Source organism: Cricetulus griseus, chromosome X (assembly GCF_003668045.3).
Source record: "Cricetulus griseus strain 17A/GY chromosome X, alternate assembly CriGri-PICRH-1.0, whole genome shotgun sequence".
Taxonomy (NCBI): Eukaryota; Metazoa; Chordata; class Mammalia; order Rodentia; family Cricetidae; genus Cricetulus; species Cricetulus griseus.
In genome coordinates, this window is record NC_048604.1 from 64926303 (window position 1) to 64948873 (window position 22571).

Here is a 22571-nt window from a genome sequence, read left to right on the forward strand (position 1 = left end):
CTATCCCTGAGGAGGATACTCTTTGTGAGTCCAAGACTCGCCAAGTCTACACAGTGACACCCTGTCAAACAATATAAAAAAGAAATGCCAGTTGGGAACATTTTCGGAACATGTTGGATGAGAAAAGATGAACTCTACCAAATTGTGTCAGAGTAGCATTTGCTCAGGCTGAGGACAAAACTGAAATAGAGAGGTTCCTTGTGAATTTCCCTCATTTTCATGTGTTGGAAAAGTAGCTTAAATATTTAGTAAATTGCAGTTGCCATTACAGAATTCTGTGTTTTTGCCGGGTGTTAGTGGTGCATACTTTTAATCCCAGCACTTGGGAGACAGAGGCAGGAGGTTCTCTGTGAGTTGGATGACATCCTGGTCTACAGAGCAAGTTCCAGGACAGGCTCCAAAGCAATACAGAAAAACCCTTTCTCGGGGGGGGGGGGGGGACCCAAAGGAAAAAAAAATCTGTGTTTTCCATTGTGCAGGTTTTTTATTTGTTCATATTTTCCCATTGTTTTCTGTTCTTTTTTTTATAGAAATGCTATTTTACATTGTGATGTTTTTAATATAGGGCAATTGATGGCACCTTTAAAGGCTCCTATGGCTGAATCAAGAACTGAATTAGCTGCATAATTTAGTAACAGTGTATTAACTACTTTTATTATTTTTATTTGGTGTTTTTATTTACAAGATGCTCTCACTGACCATGAAATCATCATTACAGTTATATACACTTGTTTTGCATGTCAAGAATAGTAATTTAGAATCAACCACTTTTTAGAAAAAGTAAAATAGGGGTAGGATTTATGGATGGTCTATTTCAATTTCTCATATGATTCATCTAATTCTAGATCAGACTTAGAACCAGATTCTTTTCCTAAACTTGGCTTTTTTCCCTCACCTCCTTTCTGCCTCCTATTTCCCTTGCTTTTGTGAGATGAGCTTTTGTCATAAGCAATATACTGGGTAGTTCTTTTGGGTCTTTCCATCATTAATGTTATTAATGAATTACTGTCTTGTCTCTTAGATCATTGCATGGTTAACTTTATCAAGGAAAATTTGCTTGGATCCATCAAGGAGTTCAGGAATAGATTCATAAATCCAATTCAAAATGGTCAGTGTGCAGATTCTACCATGGTAGATGTGAGAGTGATGAAAAAGCGTGCTCATATTCTCTATGAGATGCTAGCTGGATGTGTTCAGGTACAGATATGTTCCATAATAATGATACTGCCATCCCAAATTATTTTCTGACTTTAAGCTTGAACTACTTTTGTTTCTTTTTCTGTTTTCAGTTTTATAATTGTATCTGTTTGCATTGATTTAAAAATCTACCAATCATTCACATTTGTAATATGTCTTGCAGTTTAAGAACACAGGTGATTGATGCTCTTGCCTCATATCTTGCTGTGTTCATGTTTAGATTTGTTGTCCTAAGAACAGGGAGTTCTGAAGAAGCACAGCTGTTAGGATTAAAAAATTCTTGTATGTGCTATGACATGGTGTTCAGAACTTTACTGTTTGAAATAGCTGTAGTATAGGCTAGTATGAATTGAGTGGAGTTAATTTTAAAGTAATCCTTAATGCAGCATTTTAGGGGCTGGAAAGATGGCTTAGTGGGTAAAAGTGCTTGCTGCACAAGCTTGGCAATCAGATTTCAATCCCTGGAATTTATGTAAGGGGGGGGAAGAGAAAATCTGCTCCACAGAATTGTCCCTGGGCTCCACATGTATGCTCCAACACACACGTCATTCATCCATTCATTCATACTCCATCCATACATCCATTCACAGACACATACAAGCGTGCACCAGTTTGATTACTTTCAGGTATGTTCTAATGTTACTTAGAAAGACTGTTGGCGAATCTATATTTATACATAGATAAATATCTAGCTATGGATTCAGAGATTTCAACATCTACATTCTCTCTTAGGACACAACACTAAGGGTAGTTACAAAGTGTCCATTAGGAAGGCTATAATGCTATCATAGAAGACAATCATGTTTGATCAGTTTGGCTACCAGTACTTTGTTTCTTTATTGCCACTACTGCCCAAGTAGTAAGTTGGGTTTTTTGTTTGTTTGTTTTTAGTTTTTTTTGCACATGGTTTATTTTCTCAAGAGGGGCAGACATTGCTTCAAAGGTTTATTTTCTCAGAGGGGCAAACATTGCTTCAGAAGTTATATGTTACTGTTTAGCATACAACTTGGATTGCCTTATAATTTGGGTTTGGTATTTTTTTCCTTTTTCCTTCTTTGAGGTGGATTTTCTTTATGTAACCTAGGCTGGCTTGGAACCCTTGATTGCCCTGCCTCAACGTCTTAAGTTTTAGGATCACAGCCATGTTCCTTGAAACTTGGTTATGAGAAACTTGTTTTATTTTTATTTTTTTTCGAGACAGGGTTTCTCTGTGACTTGCTTAGTAGACCAAGCTGGCCTTTAACTCACAAAGATCTGCCTGCCTCTTTCTCCCCAGTGCTGGAATTAAAGGTGTGTGCTACCAACATCCTACCTATGTAACATTTTTGATTCCTATGATTTATGTGAAAAGCAAGTCATTTTTGATAGTACTACTTATCACATGATTTCCCCTACTTCTATTTGTTTTTAAATACAGAGATCATCTTGAAAACTTGAATTTTGTTAAGTGATCACATGTAGCCACTTGAATTTAAAACCCGATGGGCATGTTGCAGTATCTTTTTTTTAACCAATGTATCATATTATCTAGTCATATGAAATATATTAAGTATAGTAATATGTGGTTCCTGTTATGATTTGAGAGGGTAAATATTCTTAAGAAAATGTTGACTGTCTTTCAACTCTAAAATATGATAGCTCTGCAAGCAATTTTTACATATTTAGATAACTGATTTGCAATTTCTGTCTTGTTAATTGCAGAGGAAAGATTATACAGCATTAACAAAGTTCTTGCCTCCAAAACATGAATATGTATTAGCTGTGAGAATGACTGCTATTCAGTGCAAACTCTATCAGTACTACTTAGATCACTTAACAGGTAACAAATACATTCAGTTATTTTAATCTTCGCTATGAATATGTTCTCTCTCTCTCTCTCTCTCTCTCTCTCTCTCTCTCTCTCTCTCTCTCTCTCTCTTTGTTTTTTTTTCAAGACAGGGTTTCTCTGTATTGCTTTGGAGCCTGGCCTGTAACTCGCTGTGTAGACCAGGCTGGCCTTGAACTCACAGAGATCCGCCTGCCTCTGCAGGCGAGTGCTGGGATTAAAGACGTGCATGCACCACCGCCGTGCATGCACCACCGCCGCCCTGCCTGAATATGTTCTTTTTCTGAAGAATATGGTGTTGATAATTTTGTCATTTTAAAAATTTTATTTGGTTTTCTTTTTTAGTTTTACATTTGAATATGTATGCTTAAATTGCAATGTTTATAATTACAGTTACTATCAAAGCTAAGTTTAAGGGACAAACTTAAAGCAATAAATCTTTAGTGGAAGTGCCCTTGCCTTGCATATATGGGAAACTTGGCTTGATTTTTCAGCACCCCAAAAATATATAAGAAAACCCCACAAGCCTCTGTGTATTATATATGTGATTTAATCCTTTAATTTGTTAAAAGCTACTTCAGGCCAGGCATGGTGGCACATGCCTTTAGTTCCAGCACTTGGAGGCAGAGGCAGGAGTCATATAGGAAGAGTAAATATAGGTGCAAAGTTGTCCTTCAGCCCACCTGCATATAATTATTGATTTTTAAAAAAGGGAAGCCAGACTTGGTGCCACATACCTGTAATCCCAGTGTTTAGTAGGTAGAAGCAGCAGGATTAGGAGTTCAAGGCTGTTCTCTGATACATAGGAGGTTGGAGACTTCCTGAGGTACATGAGATGCACAGACATCTTCAGAAAGAGCTCTCTGTGAGTTCAAGCCCAGCCTTGTCTACATAGTAAATTCTAGGATACCCTGTTACATAGTGAGACCAGGTTGGGGGAAGTAGGTAAGGGGAAAAGCAGAGACAGAAAGAAGGAAAGGGAGAGGTGGAGCAGGCTTGACAGAGTAAGAAAACCTGGTTAAATGTCTGATCTAAAAACAAAAATCAAAAGTAAAACTGGCTGGGCATGGTGGCGCACCTTTAATCTCAGTACTTAGGAGGAAGAGGCAGGTGAGTTTGAGGCCAGCCTAGTCTACAAATTGAGTTCCAGGACAGCCAGGGCTACATGGAGAAACCCTGTCTTGAGAAACTAAAAAAAACGAACATGAGCCACCTTCTCTCTCTTCCCTTCTTCTTTGCCTCTCCCGCCTCCCTTTCTCTTCTCCTTCCCGTTCTTTTCCCATTCACCTCTCCCACTTTCAGATTGGGTCTCACTGTGTTCACCAGGCAGTCTTGTACTCTTTGGCTCAAACAAGCAGTCTCATCTCATCTTCCCAAAGAGGATGCCCACACAGCCATGCACTACGTCATTCAGTTAATTAACAAAAAGTGAAGACCTATTTTTAACATGAGGTTTTTCTCTGCCCTGGCTAGGGCCTGTTGCCTTTCTCTGACCCAAAGAAACACACAGATGCTATATAAGCTGTTGACCATTGGCTAAGGTTTCTTATTCTTAATCATTAACCCATTTCTATAGCTCTAAGTATCTCCACGTGGCCTACCTTACCGGAGATAAGGTCCAGGCCTCTTACTCCATTGGGGTCTACATTGTGTCTGCTCAGCGTCTCTGCAGTGAAGAGAGGAGAACAATTTCCTGTTCTTGGTTTATTGTTACCACCTGCTATATCACTTCCTCCCTGGATCATATGGTGACTTCTCTTTACTACATTTCCCAGAATCCTCAACTCCTAGTCCCACCTATCTTGCTTCCCTATTGGTCAACAGTGCTTTTCAACAACCAATAAGATAAACATATATGCAGAACAACATTCCCCATCAACCTATATTTAAGAACTAAAACTAACCTGCCATGGTAATACATGGCCTGTGATCCAGGTACTCATTAGGCTGTATCAGGAGGATTTCAAGTTTGATGCCAGCCTTGGTTTTGTAGCAAGTTCCATACCAGCCTATGTTACATAGTAAAACCCTATCACAATTGAATAAAAAGATGAAAGACAACTTGTGATGAGGTAATTATATGTGAATTGTATCTAATAAGGTACTTATATCTCGAACATATTAAGGGACTTTTACAACTCAATCAAAAATGGACATCCCTGCCAGTTATGGTAGTACAACACATAAAATCCCTACTCTTCAGGATAGGATTATGAACTTGAGGCCAGCCTGGGTTATATAGCTAAAGTATCTCAAACTTCCCATCCTGCAAATCCAAGTGGGTATTAAGGAATTGAGAAGACATAACTCCAAAGAATATAAGCAAATGCCATTTACTCATATTATTACTCAGATAATGAATGCAAGGCAGGTGCACTTGATGGATCACTTTACAATGAACTAAATAGATATGATAAAAGGAAAGTAAAAAGTGGCTAAAATGTAGAGGAATTGCACACCAGTTCTACTCCTAGATGTAGATACATAATTGAAATGAAGTTTAAATTTCAATGTTGATGGCAACATTTTAATAAATAGCTGAAGTGCAAGAAACAGTTCATGCTTGTTAACAAAAATGAATGGGTGAAGAAACAACCATTATCACAATTCAGAGATTTTTGTTTGTTGGAGCCTGTGTTGTTTTTGTAATGTTGGGCATTGATCCTAGAGTCTGACATGTGTTAGCTAAGCTCCATACCTCTGAGCTATGTCTCAGTCCTACAGTTCAGCTTTAAATATATAATCGCCAGCACAAAACTCTACACCACTTAGCCTACATCTTCCAATTCCCTCCTTCCCATAGCCCTTAGCCACACTTAACCTAAATAATTTGTAGATTTGCCAACACTTGATATTTTATATAAACAGAATCATAAACATGTAGTCATTTATGTATGGCTTCATTTCATGTTTGCAAGGGTGACAGATGCTAATGTGTACAGAAAACTCGTTCCTTATTGCCAAATGATACCCATTATATGCATAATCTATGTTTCTTCATCCATTGAACTTCTTGCTGATATAAACAAGCTATCTGTGTAGTATCTGTAATCTTATCCTTTCATTGTATATCACAGTAAGCTTATCACAGTATTTAGCACAACTCTTTTAGGGAAAGATCAGCAATGATGTGTAATGACTGAACAGTGAAGCCAATAAGAACATGATGGAACCACAAGGTTTTGTTTTTAATTTAATATTAGATATTCCTTTCAGTTACTGTTGATTGTATAGAATTTTCTTGGGCACTTCATGTTAGGTGTGTGATATCTTGGTTGTTTAGGCCACCCTAAGTGTTTATTATAATAAAAAATATTTTTGATTCCCACTAATTAACTCTTAAGAAATATTAGAGGCTATAAAATGAGATTTTCATGTTAAAATGGATTATATTACCAGTACATAATTTAACATAAACTAAGTGTAGAACTAGCTCCTATAAGGTGTTTCCATATTTCTTTTGGTCCTCCCTCCCTCCCTCCCTCCCCTCCCTCCCTCCCTCCCTCCCTCCCTCCTCCCTCCCTCCCTTCCTCCCTTCCTTCCTGCCCCTCTCTCCCTCCTCCCTCCCTCCCTTTCTCCTCTCTCTCCCTCCCTCCCCCCCTCTAGTTTTTTGAGTTTTAGTTTTTCAAAACAGAGTTTCTCTGTAACAGCTTTAGCTTTACTGGAAATCACTCTGTAGACCAGATTGGCCTCTAACTCACAAAGCCTCTCTCTGCCTTCCAAGTGCTGGGATTAAAGGCGTGAGTCATGACCACCCAAGCTGGCCTTAGATTTTCTATCTAGGCAGGACTGTCTTTAAATTTATGGTTCTCTTACCCCTGCATCTCAAATGCTGAGATCACAGGCTTGTGCCATCACATTTTTCAATTCTATTTTCACGTTCTCTTCTTGCTAGCCTGAAAGTTACCATGTAGACCAGGTTGACCTCCAACTTACAGAAATCTACTTGCTTCTGCTTCCTGAGTGTTGTGATTAAAGGTGTGCACTACCACATCTGACTTTAGATTTCTTTATGTTTATGTATACACATTTGGACCGTGGCACTCATGTGGAGATTAGACCACAGCCTGTAAGGCTCAGTTCTACTTCTACCATATGTGGGTCCTAGGGATCAAACTTAGGCTGCCAGGCTTAGTAACAGGTTCCTTTCCCAGCCTCTCATTGGCCCCACGTTTTCTCATTTTTAATGCCCTTCATTTTTTTTCTCCTTTAGCCAATAATGGCCAAGAAATACACTAGGCTTTTAGTAATGGCTAGAACAGCTAAGCAGATCATTGGTGAACTTAGATGAGTTGAACAACATTATTAACCAGATTTAAGGCACACTTATTCAACACTGTCCAGCATCCACAGAATGCACATTCAAGTGCATGTGGAACATTATCATATATATATTATATATATATATATATATATATATATATATATATCAAGCCTCAGTAAATATTCTTGTATCTATGTTTTAATGTATACATCTACATAGCTAGCAAAAAAATTAATATAGCTGATCAAGTGTACCTATCCTTTTCTCATATTATGTATGGTAAAAATACCTAAAATGCACTCAGTGATTTACAGTATATTATTAGCCATAGTCCTTATGGACTATATGTGACTGAAATTTTGTACCTGTTGCCCTCCATCTCTTCATTTTCTCCACCCCCTTGCTTCTGGCAGTCATTCTGTATTGCTATGGATTTCAGGTCTTTGTTATTTTCTATTTTCCCCTCCCATAGTAACAAGATTACTATTATTTGTCTTTTCCTAACATATTCTCCCCCTTCCCTCATTTATATTTTACATCAAAAGCATAATTTTTGAAAGTAGCTATTTGAGTTGTCATAGTTGGAAAGAATTGCTGGAGGTCTATCTATATAGAACAAGGCTTTATCTATCTGTAATAGAGAAAGGGTCCATGGGTACAATTTAGGAAATTTCAAAAATCTAAGGGAAAATTGTGTATTTTTAGTGACCTTTAATTATGTTTACAGTGTGCCTCCTCCATTATGGGATTGGTAACAGATTATAGTCGTATTACTAATTATAACTTTGTTGCAACTAAAATCAGAAATTACTTTTATGTACTATTGTTACTGATATTTGTAGTTGTCATTATTTAAACATTTTAGGTGTTTTACTTGCTGCATTTTATCACTTCTGTCTTAGTTAGGGGTTTTATTGCTGTGAAGAGACACCATGACCATAGAAACCGTTAAATTTAATCGAGTGGCTTACAGTTTGAGGGGTTTAGTCCTTTACCATCATGGAAGGACATGGTGGCATGCAGGCAGACCATGGTGCAGAGATGGAGCTACACCTTTATTCAGGAAGTGAAGTAAGATACTGGGCATGGCTTGAGCATGTATGAGACATTAAAGCCCACCTTCACAGTGATGCTTCCTCCAAGGTCAAACATACAGTATCAAAACCACAACTCCCTTTGAGTTTATAGGTGCCAATTACATTCAAATACCACATGCTTGCTTGTCACAATTGCAAATATTGCTGACTCTAGTGGTGCACACCTATATTCTCAGACCTTGGCAGTGGAAGCAAAAGGATCAGGAGTTTGAAGTCAGCTTGTACTCCATGAGGTTCTGTCTTAAAAAATACCAAATCGTATATATTTCCTTACCATATATTTGTTCTTTAATATATGATATTTCTGTAGAGGGTTTCTCCTACAATCTTATTTACTTCATGCGTTTCAAAATATTAATAGTAAGAAATAAGAATTTATAAGCCTTTGAAACTTAGAAAAGGTGTGTGCTTTGGATAATCTAGTACAGAATCACTGTGTTGGAAATGGAGAAATCTTGTGTCTTCAACTGTGGTTTCTTTGTGTAAGGGGTAGGCAATACCACTGAAGGTGGAAGAGGAAAGGCAGGCGCAAAGCTCTTCCAAGATTTTCAGATGTTAAGCAGAATCTGGACTCATCCTTGGTGTTTGCAGCTGGACTACATTAGCAAAGAAAATAAGGTAAATTAAGTACCTCATATTGTTTCAGTGTTATTTTTTATATTCTCTATACTTAAAGCAACTTTCTATTTCATTAATTAATTCAGCTTTTTTTAGTTTAAGTTCATTTGTATGCCCTTTTGTTGTCACTGAGAAGGGGTCATACCCTAGATCCCTAGGTGACCTGGAATGTTGTATGTGTACTCTACTTTATCCTCCAACTTGTAGCTACAAGTGCTTTAGCTTATTTATGTGTCTTGAATTCATTATGCTTTAGTATCATTTAATGTTTGTGTATGTGTTGGGATTTGAACCCAAGGGTGTTATATGCCCAGTCCTAAATGTTTGTGTAAATTGAGCCCTTTTAACTTTTTTAGAGAAGTTGAGTTATGTCTCACTAACTAAAATGCTTGTCTATTAAGCCCCTTAGTTTTGATCTCCAACAGCAACATATGTGCCCATGCATGCGCGCGCTCGCACACACGTGCACACACACACACACACACACACACACACACACACACACGAGAGAGAGAGAGAGAGAGAGAGAGAGAGAGAGAGAGAGAGAGAGAGAGAGAGAGAGAGAGAGACTTGAAAAAAGGTAAAAATTGGGCTGGGAATGTAGCTCAATAGGTAGAGTATCTAGCATGCATGGTACCCTGGGTTTGGTCCCAATACACAAACTAGGCAAAGTGGCATGCATCTGAATCTCAGCACTTGGGAGGTGGAAGTAGGAAAATCTGAATTTCAAAGCCATCCTTGGCTATATAAGGAGTTCATGGCCAGTCCGTAGTACAAGAAACCCTGTCTCCACAAAAACAAACAAAACCCTTGCTGGGTATGGTGACACGCATTTATAATCTCAGCACTTGGAAAGGCTGAGACAGTTAGATCCAGCATTGGGGGACCAATTTTGGCTGAGACCTTGTCATAACTCTTTTTTTCTAAGTTTGAAATAACTTTATGTTTATTGAATGATAGCTCAAGGAGTTCCTTTATACTTTAAGTTAGTTTCTCCTACTATTAATATCTTTTGTAGCCATAGTAATTTATCTGAGCCAAGAAATTAATTTTGCTCTAATACAGCAAACTTCGTTTGAGTTTCTTTGTTTCTACTTTTCTTTTCCATTATTCCATATAGTACCTCCTGTTCTATAATCCTGTTAAATTGCCATTGTTTCTTCCTGTCTTTAGTAGTTCCTCAGTCCTTATTTATGTCAGTTAAAAGGTGAAATGAAATGTTTGCATTTCCAGTATATGTTGAAATGGGCTATTAAAATATGTGTCTTTTTTTTTTGTCTAGGGTTATTTTGATGAAGATAGTATGGATGAATTTATAGCTTCAGATTCTGATGAAACCTCCATGAGCTTAAGCTCAGATGAGTATGCAAAGTAAATTGAGTACTTTTGTTACCTATGCTGGTACATTCAAAACCCTGTACTTGTGGGTGTCTAAGAATTGGCTTTATATAGCCTTAATATGCTTTCCTAACATGAAATTTTCTTTTCTTTTCTTTTAGAAAGAAGAAAACAAAGGGTAAAAAAGGGAAAAAGGATATTAGCTCAAGTGGAAGTGGTAGTGACAATGATGTTGAAGTCATCAAAGTATGGAATTCAAGATCTAGAGGAGGTGGAGAAGGCAATGTGGATGAAACAGGAAACAACCCTTCAGGTTCTTTGAAGCTAGAAGAAAGTAAGTGTGATAGATGTTGCCTTTATCATGGAACCTTGACTTAGAGTCTATTATGTCATTAGTGCTTTTTTGTCCTTTATTATCCTAACAAGTTGATGCAAAGGAATTTTTTTGCCTAAGTTATTAAGAGCCTCGAATGAAAGAGGACACCTAGTTGCAACAAATGTCCAACTAATGTTGGCAAGTCATTTTGTTCTGTCTGGTATTTTGGAGGAAAGAGAAAAGGGCAAGCAGTTGTTTTCTTAAATGTATAACCCTGTGTGTAGCTAGGAGTTGTGAAGTAATACTGCAATGTGATGGGTAAATTTCGTTTTATGAAGGAAGGGGAGAAGTGCAAATCAGGCCAGAATGTGTCTAATCTCAAGGCCTCTGTAGGATTTCCACTCAGCTACCTAGCAAAACAGGAAGCATTTCAGGTAATGGGTTATATACATTAGAACAAATTTTAATCATTTAGTCTTTTTCCTTTCAAATTCTTCATAATCTTTAATTACCTGCTTTGGTTTCCACCATAACTTGTGCTGTTTATTTTGTTGTTTTTCTCTCTCTTATATGAAAGTCAAAGTCTTAGAGTTTACTGTCCAGTGGTTTCAGTTTTTCTGTCCTGTGTGTGTGTGTGTGTGTGTGTGTGTGTGTGTGTATGCTGCAGACTTAGTGCTTAGCCGATTCCTCTGTAATTGCTTCTCTTTTCAGTACCTCTGTAGAATAGACAGGTGGCAGCCTAACCACAAACCCTGGATTCTCCAAATCTGGGGAGTCATGAGATTTAAACTACAAAATTTCCCTCATTCATCTTATCTTTGGCTACTCCATCAATTAAAGCAGCTTCATTGGCATTCATCTTCCAAATAGAATTAAAAAGACTATTTTTATTAAAACAGCAAAAGGTGTTCAGAGTTAAACAATGGAAAGCTTATGCTATATCCTACTGTGCTCTCCTCTTACCCCCTTTCTACTTACAGCTCTGCAGTCTCTTGATGTATATATGTGTTCCTGGAAATAATTGTGTTGAAATACTCTTACTGAATTTCTCTTTTCTGTTGTGGCTGTAAAGAGAAAGAATTGTTCATTGCTGTAAATGAACAACATGAAAGTCAGAGGAGTGGGGTGGAATTGAAGGGGAAGCATGTGGGTAGATTTGATGCATGTATGAAATTCTCAAGGAATAAAATAATAATTAAATTTTAAAGTTGGACAACATTCCTTTTATCACCAAGAAGTGCAAGTGGTATGTGTAGCTGGATTGCTTCTAGAAATGTCTCGCTACTTCCATTTTTTTCAGGTGTGCTTTCTGAAGCATCCCCACATTTTATATATGCCTGTCACATGTCCTAACATGTGCTGTCATGGGCTTGGAAAGCACTGGGACAAGGTGTAAAAGGCAGTATTTTGTGTGCCTGGAAACAGACAAAAAGGTTGTGATTTACAAAAGACAAGTTTTGATTGCTAGTTTAAGGCTTTTGTTTTTTAATGTTTGTGTGAAGTAAAATAGAAGTAACTTATATGTAGATGTAGTTTATATTTTATAGCTTATATATGTGCATATTTTATCAGAACCATTCTCTAGAATAGATGGTAAAAATATAATTTTACTTTTAAGATTTAAATAATCTTCATTTAAGAATATACCACATTCGTCTTAGTCAAACTAATTGTGTAGTCTATAAAGGAAAAGTTCTATTGGGGCCTATAGTTCCAAAGACTGAGGGTCCCATGTTTGGGTGTAGGTAGTGTGGCCCTTGTGCTGTTCACCTTTTAGACAATAAGAGAACAAATGGACACTCAACAGCAGACAAAACACAAAAGAAATTCTCATAAGAAGACCCCTCTTTTAATTCCTCCTTTTTTTCTTTGATAGGGTTTTCCTGGCTTCAAACTCATGATCTTCCTTACTCTCCTGAGTTTTATAGATGTGCACCATTATTCTGGTTTATTCATCTCCCTTAACAACATAACCATCTCTCTGGAATCAAAATTTAACAAGAGTTTCAGTGAGGGCAAACCATGTTCCAATCCACAGTACCGTGCTGCTGCATGTAAACATTAGTTTTCTGTCTCTCCCTGCCTTTTCCCTCCTCCCTCTGTTATTTATTATATGTGTACAAGTGTTTTTGCTAACATGTTAATGATTTTTTCCCTTTAAAATGTACAATGTATGATTACTCCAAATGCAACAGTAGTCCATTTTTTAAAATAATTGTTTAGAAGGCATCAAGAAGTTTCAAATGAGTGTATTGCTTTTTAATTTGCCATATTTTGTGCCTTCTAAGATATTTGTGGTGTCTAGGATGTAGATAAGATAGTAATTGGATTCATTCAGTTGCTGATACCATGCCATGCATCTCTACACAGCACAGAGTTATAACAAGTTACAACTAAATTATGTCAATGATGAAATAAGAAAAATCAGTGTAAAATATTTGTTTACAAGTTTTAATTTCATATACTGCTAAGGATTTGTTTGTTTGGTTTTGAGACACGGTTTCTGTGTAGTCTGTTCTGGCCTGGAACTTACTATGTAATACAGACTTATCTTGAATTTGAGATAAACCTTCCTTAGCCTCCGTACTGCTGGGATTAGAGACATGGTCTACCATGCCTGGCTAGAGTATATATTAGTTGGAGTAGCACATAAGTTTCTGGATTATTTATTTTAAAGAAAGGGTCTCGTGTTCTCCAGGTTGTTGATAAATAGCTGAGTATGACCTTAAACTTCTGATCTTCTGGTTCTCCCTCCAAAGTGCTAGGTTTATAGATATATGTCATGATACCTTGTTTTTGCAGTTCTGGTGATGGAATCCAGGGGTTCATTTATGCTAGAAAAGCGTTCTACCAGCTAAGATACATCCCCAGCCCCACATCTTATTCTTTCATATTTTACTGTATGCTGTTATTACTATGTCTAGTTGGGTCAAAATCAGAATGGAAGGGATAGTCATAGCTCAATGGTAGGACACATATTTAGTATTCAGGATACTCTTGGTTTGATCCCCAGCTACACACATGAGAAAGAGTGGAATCTGTTATGTTTTCATGGAATTATCACTTATTCTGAGCTTTGGCACTTCCTGTGTAGCCTCACTTTTTTACTTACTGCTAGCATTTTTCTGTTCTGATGTTTTCATATTAAATTATTTTAGTGCATTATTCTCCAGAAGCAATGTCTGTTTCTTAGGTGACTGTCGATTATAAAGAGGTGTTTAGTTAACGTTTGTTTAATAAGTTATGTTCCAGGGTCCTCAAGACTGTGCCCAAGCTCATTGATTGACTAGAATGGATCAGAGGATCCAGGAGATAGTCATACTCAAGACTATGGTTTATTATAACCAAAGTTATAGCACAAAGTCAGCAAAGAGAAAAGGTACATGAAGTAAAGTCCAAAGGAAACTCCTAAAAGGTTGGGTATCAATTGCTAGAAGAGACATCATGGCTGTGGCAATGGGATTAAGGTGTGTCACTCCAATTGCTTGGATCACCTTTGTGTGAGCATTTTCTCTTTTAGACTGGATCAATCTTGTGTAGCCAAGGGTGGCCTTGAACTAACAGAGATTCGTCTGTCTCTGCCTCCTGGGCGCTGGGATTAAAGGTTTGTGCAACCACTGCCTTTCTTCTATGGCTAACTAGTGTTGACTATAAATTCTCAGATTGAAAGCTTTGGCTTTTGGTTGATAAAATTGTTCTACTAAATTCACAACATAGGCTTGAAAGCCAGGTATGTTGGCACATGCCTGTAATCCCAGTTTTGGTAACATAGTGAATTCTAGGAATGTTTGGGGGTACATAATACTATGTCCAGAAGCAAACCAAAATAAAACAAGTAATTGTGCGTTAGTGATCCTTAGGGGTAACCTACAGAAGCAGGTGTAGAGTTCAGCCTGCAGAAATGTGCCTTCACCTCAGACATGTTCACAGATTATAGCTACAGTGACGATGAAATCGTAGTGAAAAGTTAGACTTCTTCTGCAATGAACAGAGACTCATACTGCCTCATTACAGAAAATAAGTCATGAATGTATGGCATAAGAGAGACCTGGGCCTATGTAATAGATACTAAAGGTGAAAGGCAGTGAAACACCATTAACTAGACTCAGTATTACTACTGTAACCATTAATGCATATGAATAGTAGTTAGCTAAGTTGAGCCCACACCAGACCAGCCCTATCAACATTCAGTCAAGGAAATAGGACAGGGATCACAGGCTCACCCTTTGTCTCTGAACTGTTGGCCATCATTAGATTCTGAGAAGGCGGAAGTGACTGTCTTAATTGTATACCCTCTGCTGTTCCCACTACCTTCCAATTGATACCTCCAAACCCACAATTACACAGATGGCCCTGGTTAATCTTGGTGGCTCACAGAAGAAAATGAACACACAAATGTATAAGAGAGAGGTTAAATGGTATGCAGAACTGGTAGGAAATTGGCAATGAGGAGTGGCCAGTATTCAAATTGTACATATGTGAAATTGATAGAAGCAAAATAGAAATACTTTTTTTAAAAAAATGGTTGGCAAGGGGCTGGAGAGATAACTCAGAGGTTAAGAGCAGAGGTCCTGAGTTCAATTCCCAGCAACCACATGGTGGCTCACAACCATCTGTTATGAGATCTGTTGCCCTCTACTGATGTGTTGATATACATGGAAGCAGAGTGTTATATACATAATAAATAAAATCTTAAAAAAAATGGTTGGCAAGATGTTCAGATTTGAGTTTGATCCCAGAAACCCACATTAAGATGGAAGGAGAGAATGGACTTTACCCAGTTGGCCTCTGACCTCTACATGTATGCCTCCTATGTCTTACATAGTAATAAATATAATTTTTAAAAAGAAAAATAATTATAGAATACTAGAAATATTAACCTTAGGAAAATGAGTTTCAAAAATTACTAGTAAGCAGCCTGAGGAAAGTTAGCTCACAAAACAAACAGCATGGTCAGAGTCTTAAGAAAATAAGATTATTTAAATATGGGATAAAGACTATGAAATCGGTGTGTTGTATTGATGTAGAAATCATCCTGTAACTTTGTGTTATAAAATTTAAAACTTAGATAAAATGTATGGTATTTGAGAAAATATAGCAACAAGCATTGAGTATTCCTTTTGATGATTTCCTGGAGAAACATTTTATCTTATAAACAGAAAGTTAATAGCTGATGGCATAATCATGTAGTAGCATACTACATGGCTGTTAGCATGAATGAATAAAGAAACTAAATGATAAACATGAATATTCACATTTTGAGTGAAAAACCACATTGAGCAAGAATTTGCAGACTGATGTAAGCAGTATGGTACTTTTCATGCATGGCTTAAAATGCAAAGATGATGCACAGTTTAGAGGTACACTTGTAATAAAATAGAAATGACAGCTACTGAAAGTAGGGAGTTAGTTAGCTCTTAGAAAAAGTAAGAAAAAAAGGACCATATTTTAGATTTCATCTGTATCAAGTAGAGTTACTATATTGATGAAGATGAGATATGAAAGCACAGTTTAATATACTCTATGCTCTTTATATTAAGATTTAAAATACTTTTCAGTGCAACACAATTGAAAAAAAAAGTGAAGAAGCCTGTTAACTTCATTTCTTTTTTGTTTTGATTCAAATTATCTAATAGATAATTTCCTGTACTTTCTTCTTTTATGGCCAAATATTTTTTTTTTAAATAACAACAAAATGGTTCAGGTCAGTCTTTGGGTTTAGTAGCCCAGTGAAGAGATTTTCTTCCTTGGTCTCTGTCTCTGTTGCTTCGTGTCTCTTACAGTCTATTTTAAGGGTTTTAGTTTTTATAGTCTGTGAGATTTCCACCTCTTATGGTTTCTTTCTGAGCTCCTCAGCCCTGTTTGTAGGATCTATCTTCTTGCATTCTGTCAGACCCCATCTTTCAATTGCTGTCTCTGTGCATTTCTGTCAACCTTCATCTCTGCATTCTATGCCTTTCCCTCAGTGTAGAGCTCTTTCTCCTGTGATGACATTTGTGTTAATCTGTCTAAATATTTATCAGTCCCTTACCTTTCTTACTCTGGCTTGTTTTGCTTCTTTTGGTCTCATTTAGTTTTTTCCTGATTAATATACTTACTTATGTTCTATTTATTTTATTTAGGTAAAACTGCTTCCACTTCTAACCCAAGTAGCCCAGCTCCAGATTGGTATAAAGATTTTGTTACAGATGCTGATGCAGAAGTTTTAGAGCATTCTGGAAAAATGGTACTACTTTTTGAAATTCTTCGAATGGCTGAAGAAATTGGGGATAAAGTGTAAGCTTTTTCATTTATCTATTATATAAATGAACTTTTTGGTACCGTTAATATTGTTTATAAAGTTTATTTAAACAAATCTGATATTTTTTCTCTTGTGAAGTTGTAATTTCTTTGATTATGTTTTTTGTTTGTCCTGTGCCTAACATGCAATATTAACAAGCAGCTTTTTAATTTCTTCAAAGTATATCTTGGTGAAGCTTTTGGATTTTAATTACAAATTTTGTGTTAAATTCATAGTTAATTAGGAAAGATGATTATTGGGTTGATCTTCTAATCCATGAACACTAATCTATTTTTTTTAAAGTCTTGTCTTTAGCCAGTCGCTCATATCTCTGGACTTGATTGAAGATTTTCTTGAATTGGCTAGTAGGGAGAAAACAGAAGATAAAGATAAACCTCTTGTTTATAAAGGTGAGTTATAAGATTGTCTACTATAAATTTTAAAATACTCACTTGAGCATCTATAGACATTTTAAGAAGAAAGGAAACCAAGCCACCCAATGCCTCACAACCCTGACATCCCAAATTAGCCTGTATTTTCTTCTTTTCTTTATTCACAGACATCTGGTCGGTCTTTATCTCTCATCTTTTGGTTCTCCCCCTTTCAACCCCTATTTTAAAAAAGGATGTTGATGTTTAGCTAGGCTGTCCCAAAACTCATGATCTTCTTGCCTCAACTTCATGCATGGTAGGATTACAGCATCGGTTATTATGCTTGCTTGGTTTGATTTGTTCATTTAAATCTTTCTTGTATATACTTGAGGTCTGCAACATGGCATTATGGAATACAAATAATAGAATGACTACTACAGTGAGTTATATTAATGTATCTTTCATCCTGTTGTTATTCTTTGGTGACAAGATTTGCTAAAATGGATTTAACAGAAATCTGTAACATACAGTCTTTTATCACTGGCTTCTTTCACTTGGCGAAATAATTTCAATGTTAATATATTTGTGGCAGGCATACTTTGTTTATGATCTAATATCTCACTGTCTGCCTAATTCTACATTTTGATCACCCAGTCACTGATATTGGGTGTGTTCTTTGGGCTGTTGTAAATGCTGATGTTTTGACAATTTTGAGTTTTTGTTATTTAAACGTTAATTTTTCAAACCTTTTTAATAGAATTGCCAGGCTGTCGAGTAGCAGTTCTATAGGGTAATTCTCTATTAAGCTCATTGAAGAGTCTGGAGATGTAGCTCAGTGATAGGGCATGTGACTTGGATGTATAAAGTTCTAAGTTTCTGCTCCAAGACTACAAGGAACAAAAATTACCCTGTTTAGTACACATAGTAGGGAGGCAGACCTTGGAGCTTGAGCTGTGGGCTACTTCCCACATTTGTCTTTCTGTTTCTCTATGCTTTTCAGGTGTCCTATCTACTTTTTCATGGTTCCTGATGCTTTCCTTCTCTTTTTCTCTTCAGAATAAAGTCCTTGGTTACTCTGATTCTTTTTTTGTTTTTCTGGCAGGGTTTTTCTGTGTAACAGCTCTGACTTCTTGGAACTCACTCTGTATACCAGGATGACCTCAAACTGAAAGAGATCCTCCTGCCTCTTTAAACCCACTGAGTGCTGGGTTTAAAGTTGTATACCACCACCGCCTGGCAGTTACTCTGATTCTTAGATTTCAGAGACAGCTTGCAAATTACCATTTTTGCTCAAAGTCCTTGACTTTGTTTTGGGGGGTTTCGTTTCTTTCTTTCTTTCTTTCTTTCTTTCTTTCTTTCTTTCTTTCTTTCTTTCTTTCTTTCTTTCTTTCTTTTGGCTTCAGTCTCCCAGGTGATGATATGTATTATATTTTTTTGATCACTTGTAAAGTTGACCTGTTCTTTTTTAAAACATGCTTATCAGTTTATTTCCTTTTATTGTGGTGGTGTTTGAGACAGGGTTTCTCTGTGTAGCCCCGGCTGTCCTGGAACTAGCTTCAGACTGGCCTCCAACTCACAGAGATCTGCCTGACTCTGCCTCTGCCTCCCGAGTGCTGGGATTAAAGGTGTGTGCCACCACTGCCTGGCTCAGTTTATTTCTAATTTTGTAAATTGTCTTTGGCAAGCCTTTGCTTTAGCTACTAATGAAGTCTTTTAAGTGATTATTATTACTACTGCTAGGATTGACACTGTGATCGTATACTTTTAAAAAAACACCTCATTAAGTCATGATAGAGAGCTTGATCAAACACATGTATCCCTAATTGCAAAGTACAACATATTTGGGAATATAAAGTTTTTTAAGTATCGGAATTTGGAACACTGTGGATTTTAATTTAGATTATTAGATTCTGATTAGGAATTATTATCTTGCATTCTGTGCAATATGCCAAAGTTCAGAGAACTCCAGAATTTTGAGAATATTAGGTACTGACCAGTTTGGCAAAGTTCCAGACCAGTGAGGGCAGAGGACAGCTTTGGTTGTCATTTCTCAGGCATTTCTTTCTACCTTTTGTTTGAGCAAGGTACTGGGATTTCAGGTATGAGCCACCATAGCCAGTGTAGTGAATCTATTCATGGTATAATTAATTATCCTTTATTTTTCTTCTGAGTGTAGTGACAAGGTGCTGTGATTATGGTACTAGGAAGGCAGAAACAAAAAGGATTTTATGTTCAGTTGGCAGTCTTGGCTATGGAGTGAAACCCTGTCTCAATACAAAATTGAAAAGTGGGGGAGGATATATTTTGTACAAAAAGAATAGATCGAGCTCATTTCTGTTTTCTTTTCTGAGGATGGAACCTCAGGGCTCTGTACATGCTAGAAAAGAGTGTGCCACTGAGTAATCTCTACAGTAATATAATCCACCTTCTTTTTTTTGTTTTTGTAAGTGTGCCTATACACATGTGCCTCTGAGTACATGGAAGTCAGAGGTCAGCCTCAGGTATCTTCCTCAGTCACTCTTTATCTTATTTCTTGAAACAAGGTCTCTCATTGAATCGAGCTCCCAGTTCCAGCTAGGCTGACTGGGTAGTGAGCCCCTGGCATCAGGTGCCTACCACCATGCCCCGCTTTTCCCTGGGTACTGGGGATCAGAATTCAGATCCTAATATTTGCACAGCAGGCACTGAGCCGTCAACCCTGTTTGTTTCTGTTCCTAAATTCAGAGTCTTGAACTCACTCTGTATCTGAGCTTAGCCTTGAAGTTCTGATCCTCCTGCCTCTACTTCCCAAGTGGTGATGGAATTGTGTGCATATAACCTCTACCACTTCTGGTTTATTTCATACTGAGGATCCAGGGCTCCATGCACTCTCCAACTGAGCTATACCTCTAATGCTTATTTTGATTTTTTGAGACTAGTTATAGAGTACTAGGCTGGCCTGAAACTTGAAATTCTCCATTAACCCTTCTAGTGCTGGGATTATAGGCATGTACTATTACACCTGGTCTATCATCACTTAAAGTTTTTTTTATTACATTTATTTAGTGTGTGTGTGTGTATGGGTAGGGTACATATGTGTGTGAGGTCAGAGAATAATTTGAGGTCAGCTTTCTCCTTCTACCTGGTGGGTACTGGGATCAAATTCAGGTTAAGCTTTGTGGTAAGAACCTTTAGCCATTCAGCCATCTCGATTTTAAATGGCGCTCAAGGAAGAAAATTCTCTTTTGAGTTTTCCTATTCCATTTTCAGGTGAAGGTAAGTGGCTCCGAAATATTGACTATTACCGCTTGGATGGTTCTACTACTGCACAGTCAAGGAAGAAGTGGGCTGAAGAATTTAATGATGAAACCAATGTGAGGTATGAAGCTTTTTCTGTATGTACAGGTATTTTTAATTTAGGTTCAGTAAAATTAGATGTTTAATATAACCTCTTATCCTCTCATTTTTAATAAATGATGTAATCAAGGCCCAAACCAGGTCAATCACAGCCTTCACCCTCAAATTTGCTCATGGCATCCTGTACATTGTAGCTGTATGTGTATCATTTCTTTCACTTACTAAAATGTATTTGAGCCAGACATGGTAAGTAGCACATGATTATTTAATTCCAGCATTTGGGAGGCAGAAGCAGGTGGATCTTTGTAAGTTAAATGCTAGCTTGGTCTACATAGCAAATTGCAGGCCAGCCAGACAACATTGTGAGATTCGGTCTCAAAAAAATACTTGTGATTTATGTTTATTTCCTTTTTATGTTTGAATTCTAGGTCATCATAGGGATATAGACAGTTTGTGTAGCATTACCTTCTCAGGGACATCTGAATTGTTGCCAGCTTTTGCAATTAAATCTATTTTGAGTGTTCTTGTACAAGTTTTTGTCATCGGTGCCCTAGGTGTGATGCAGTCTGAGGATTGTAATTGTTGATTTGTATGCTAATTGTTTTGTGGGTGGGTTTCTTCCTTCCTTCCTTCCTCCCTCCCTCCCTCCCTCCCTCCCTCCCTCCCTCCCTTCCTTCCTTCCTTTCTTTCTTTTTCTGAGACAGGGTTTTTCTGTGTAACAGCCTTGGTTGTCCTGGAACTCACTCTGTAGACCAGGCTGGCCTGCAAATTCAGAGATCCACTTGCCTCTTGTCTCCCCAGTGCTGGGATTAAAGGCATGCACCAGCACCCCTGGCTAATTTAATGTTTATCTATCTATGAGATTGTCAGTTTTCCACAGTGACTATGGTTTTGTATTCCTTTCAGCAATGTAAGACACTTCGAGGTCTGTGTTCTTCTCGGGACTTAGTAATGTCATGTTTTTACAAAATCTAGTTTGTTTATTTATTCATTCAAGTTGTCCAAAGGCGCGGTGCACTGTTCTGGAGGAACTGCGATACCAGGTTGATGTGTGGGGTGGACAGAAACTCCATCTCTTAGCTCCAAAAATCCATGTAACATACTCTCCGTGGCTAGAGCATACATCAGATATTAAACTGGTAACAGACATTACACTTGATTTTAGCCACAAGGCTGAGAAACAATCCTCGTGTGATTTTTAACTAGCTTTTCTCCAATCATGAATGATACAGAACCAATTCTAATGTGTATATTGATAATTTTTTATTTAAAACAATTTTATACATACTATAACTTGATTATATTCTATCCCTTCCCCCAGCTCCTCTTAATCTTTAAGTCATCTTTAATCACTAATTGGAGTTTTAATATTAATAATTATAATTAATACAATAATAATATAATATTTTTCTTTGTTGTGGGAAGCTGATTTACTGAAACCACTGTAGATAAAGTGTGCTGCATGTGTATACTTTTATAATATTAAAGTCATGATAACTAAGCATTTATTTTACATTTTCATTTTTAGAGGGCGATTATTTATCATTTCCACCAAAGCAGGATCTCTTGGAATTAACCTGGTAGCTGCTAATAGAGTGATTATATTCGATGCTTCTTGGAATCCATCTTATGACATCCAGAGTATATTCAGAGTTTATCGCTTTGGACAAACTAAGCCTGTTTATGTATATAGGTTCTTAGCTCAGGTAGGTTTGTCATTTGCATTTTTTTATACTAAACAGAACCTGTATAGATGAAACAGATAATACTTTAGTCATGCATAGCATAGGTCTCTTAGAAAGAGACAGAGTTGAGAATAGTCTGTAAATAAAGCAGATGTCACGTTAGCTTCTGACAGAAGGCCAGACTTGGTGGTGATCCTAGTACATAGGACATGTAGGCAGGAGAGTGGCAGTTTCAACGACAGTC

The 22571-nt window shown here is 37.2% G+C and overlaps 1 protein-coding gene and 1 pseudogene across 12 annotated transcripts in view; one reads left to right on the top strand and one right to left on the bottom strand.

Moving 5' to 3' along the window:
• Atrx (ATRX chromatin remodeler) overlaps nucleotides 1-22571 on the top strand; it is a 141492-nt gene that overhangs the window by 93713 nt on the left and 25208 nt on the right. For all 12 annotated transcript variants that reach the window (XM_027432904.1, XM_035450023.1, XM_027432908.2 and 9 more), the window contains 9 exons: nucleotides 1022-1197; nucleotides 2899-3016; nucleotides 8871-9001; nucleotides 10284-10372; nucleotides 10501-10673; nucleotides 16778-16931; nucleotides 17239-17345; nucleotides 20556-20664; nucleotides 22171-22348. In XM_027432904.1, the coding sequence (XP_027288705.1) occupies nucleotides 1022-1197; nucleotides 2899-3016; nucleotides 8871-9001; nucleotides 10284-10372; nucleotides 10501-10673; nucleotides 16778-16931; nucleotides 17239-17345; nucleotides 20556-20664; nucleotides 22171-22348 (1235 nt within the window). The remainder of the gene's footprint in view (nucleotides 1-1021; nucleotides 1198-2898; nucleotides 3017-8870; nucleotides 9002-10283; nucleotides 10373-10500; nucleotides 10674-16777; nucleotides 16932-17238; nucleotides 17346-20555; nucleotides 20665-22170; nucleotides 22349-22571) is intronic.
• Nucleotides 21650-21827, bottom strand: LOC113837711 (annotated as a pseudogene).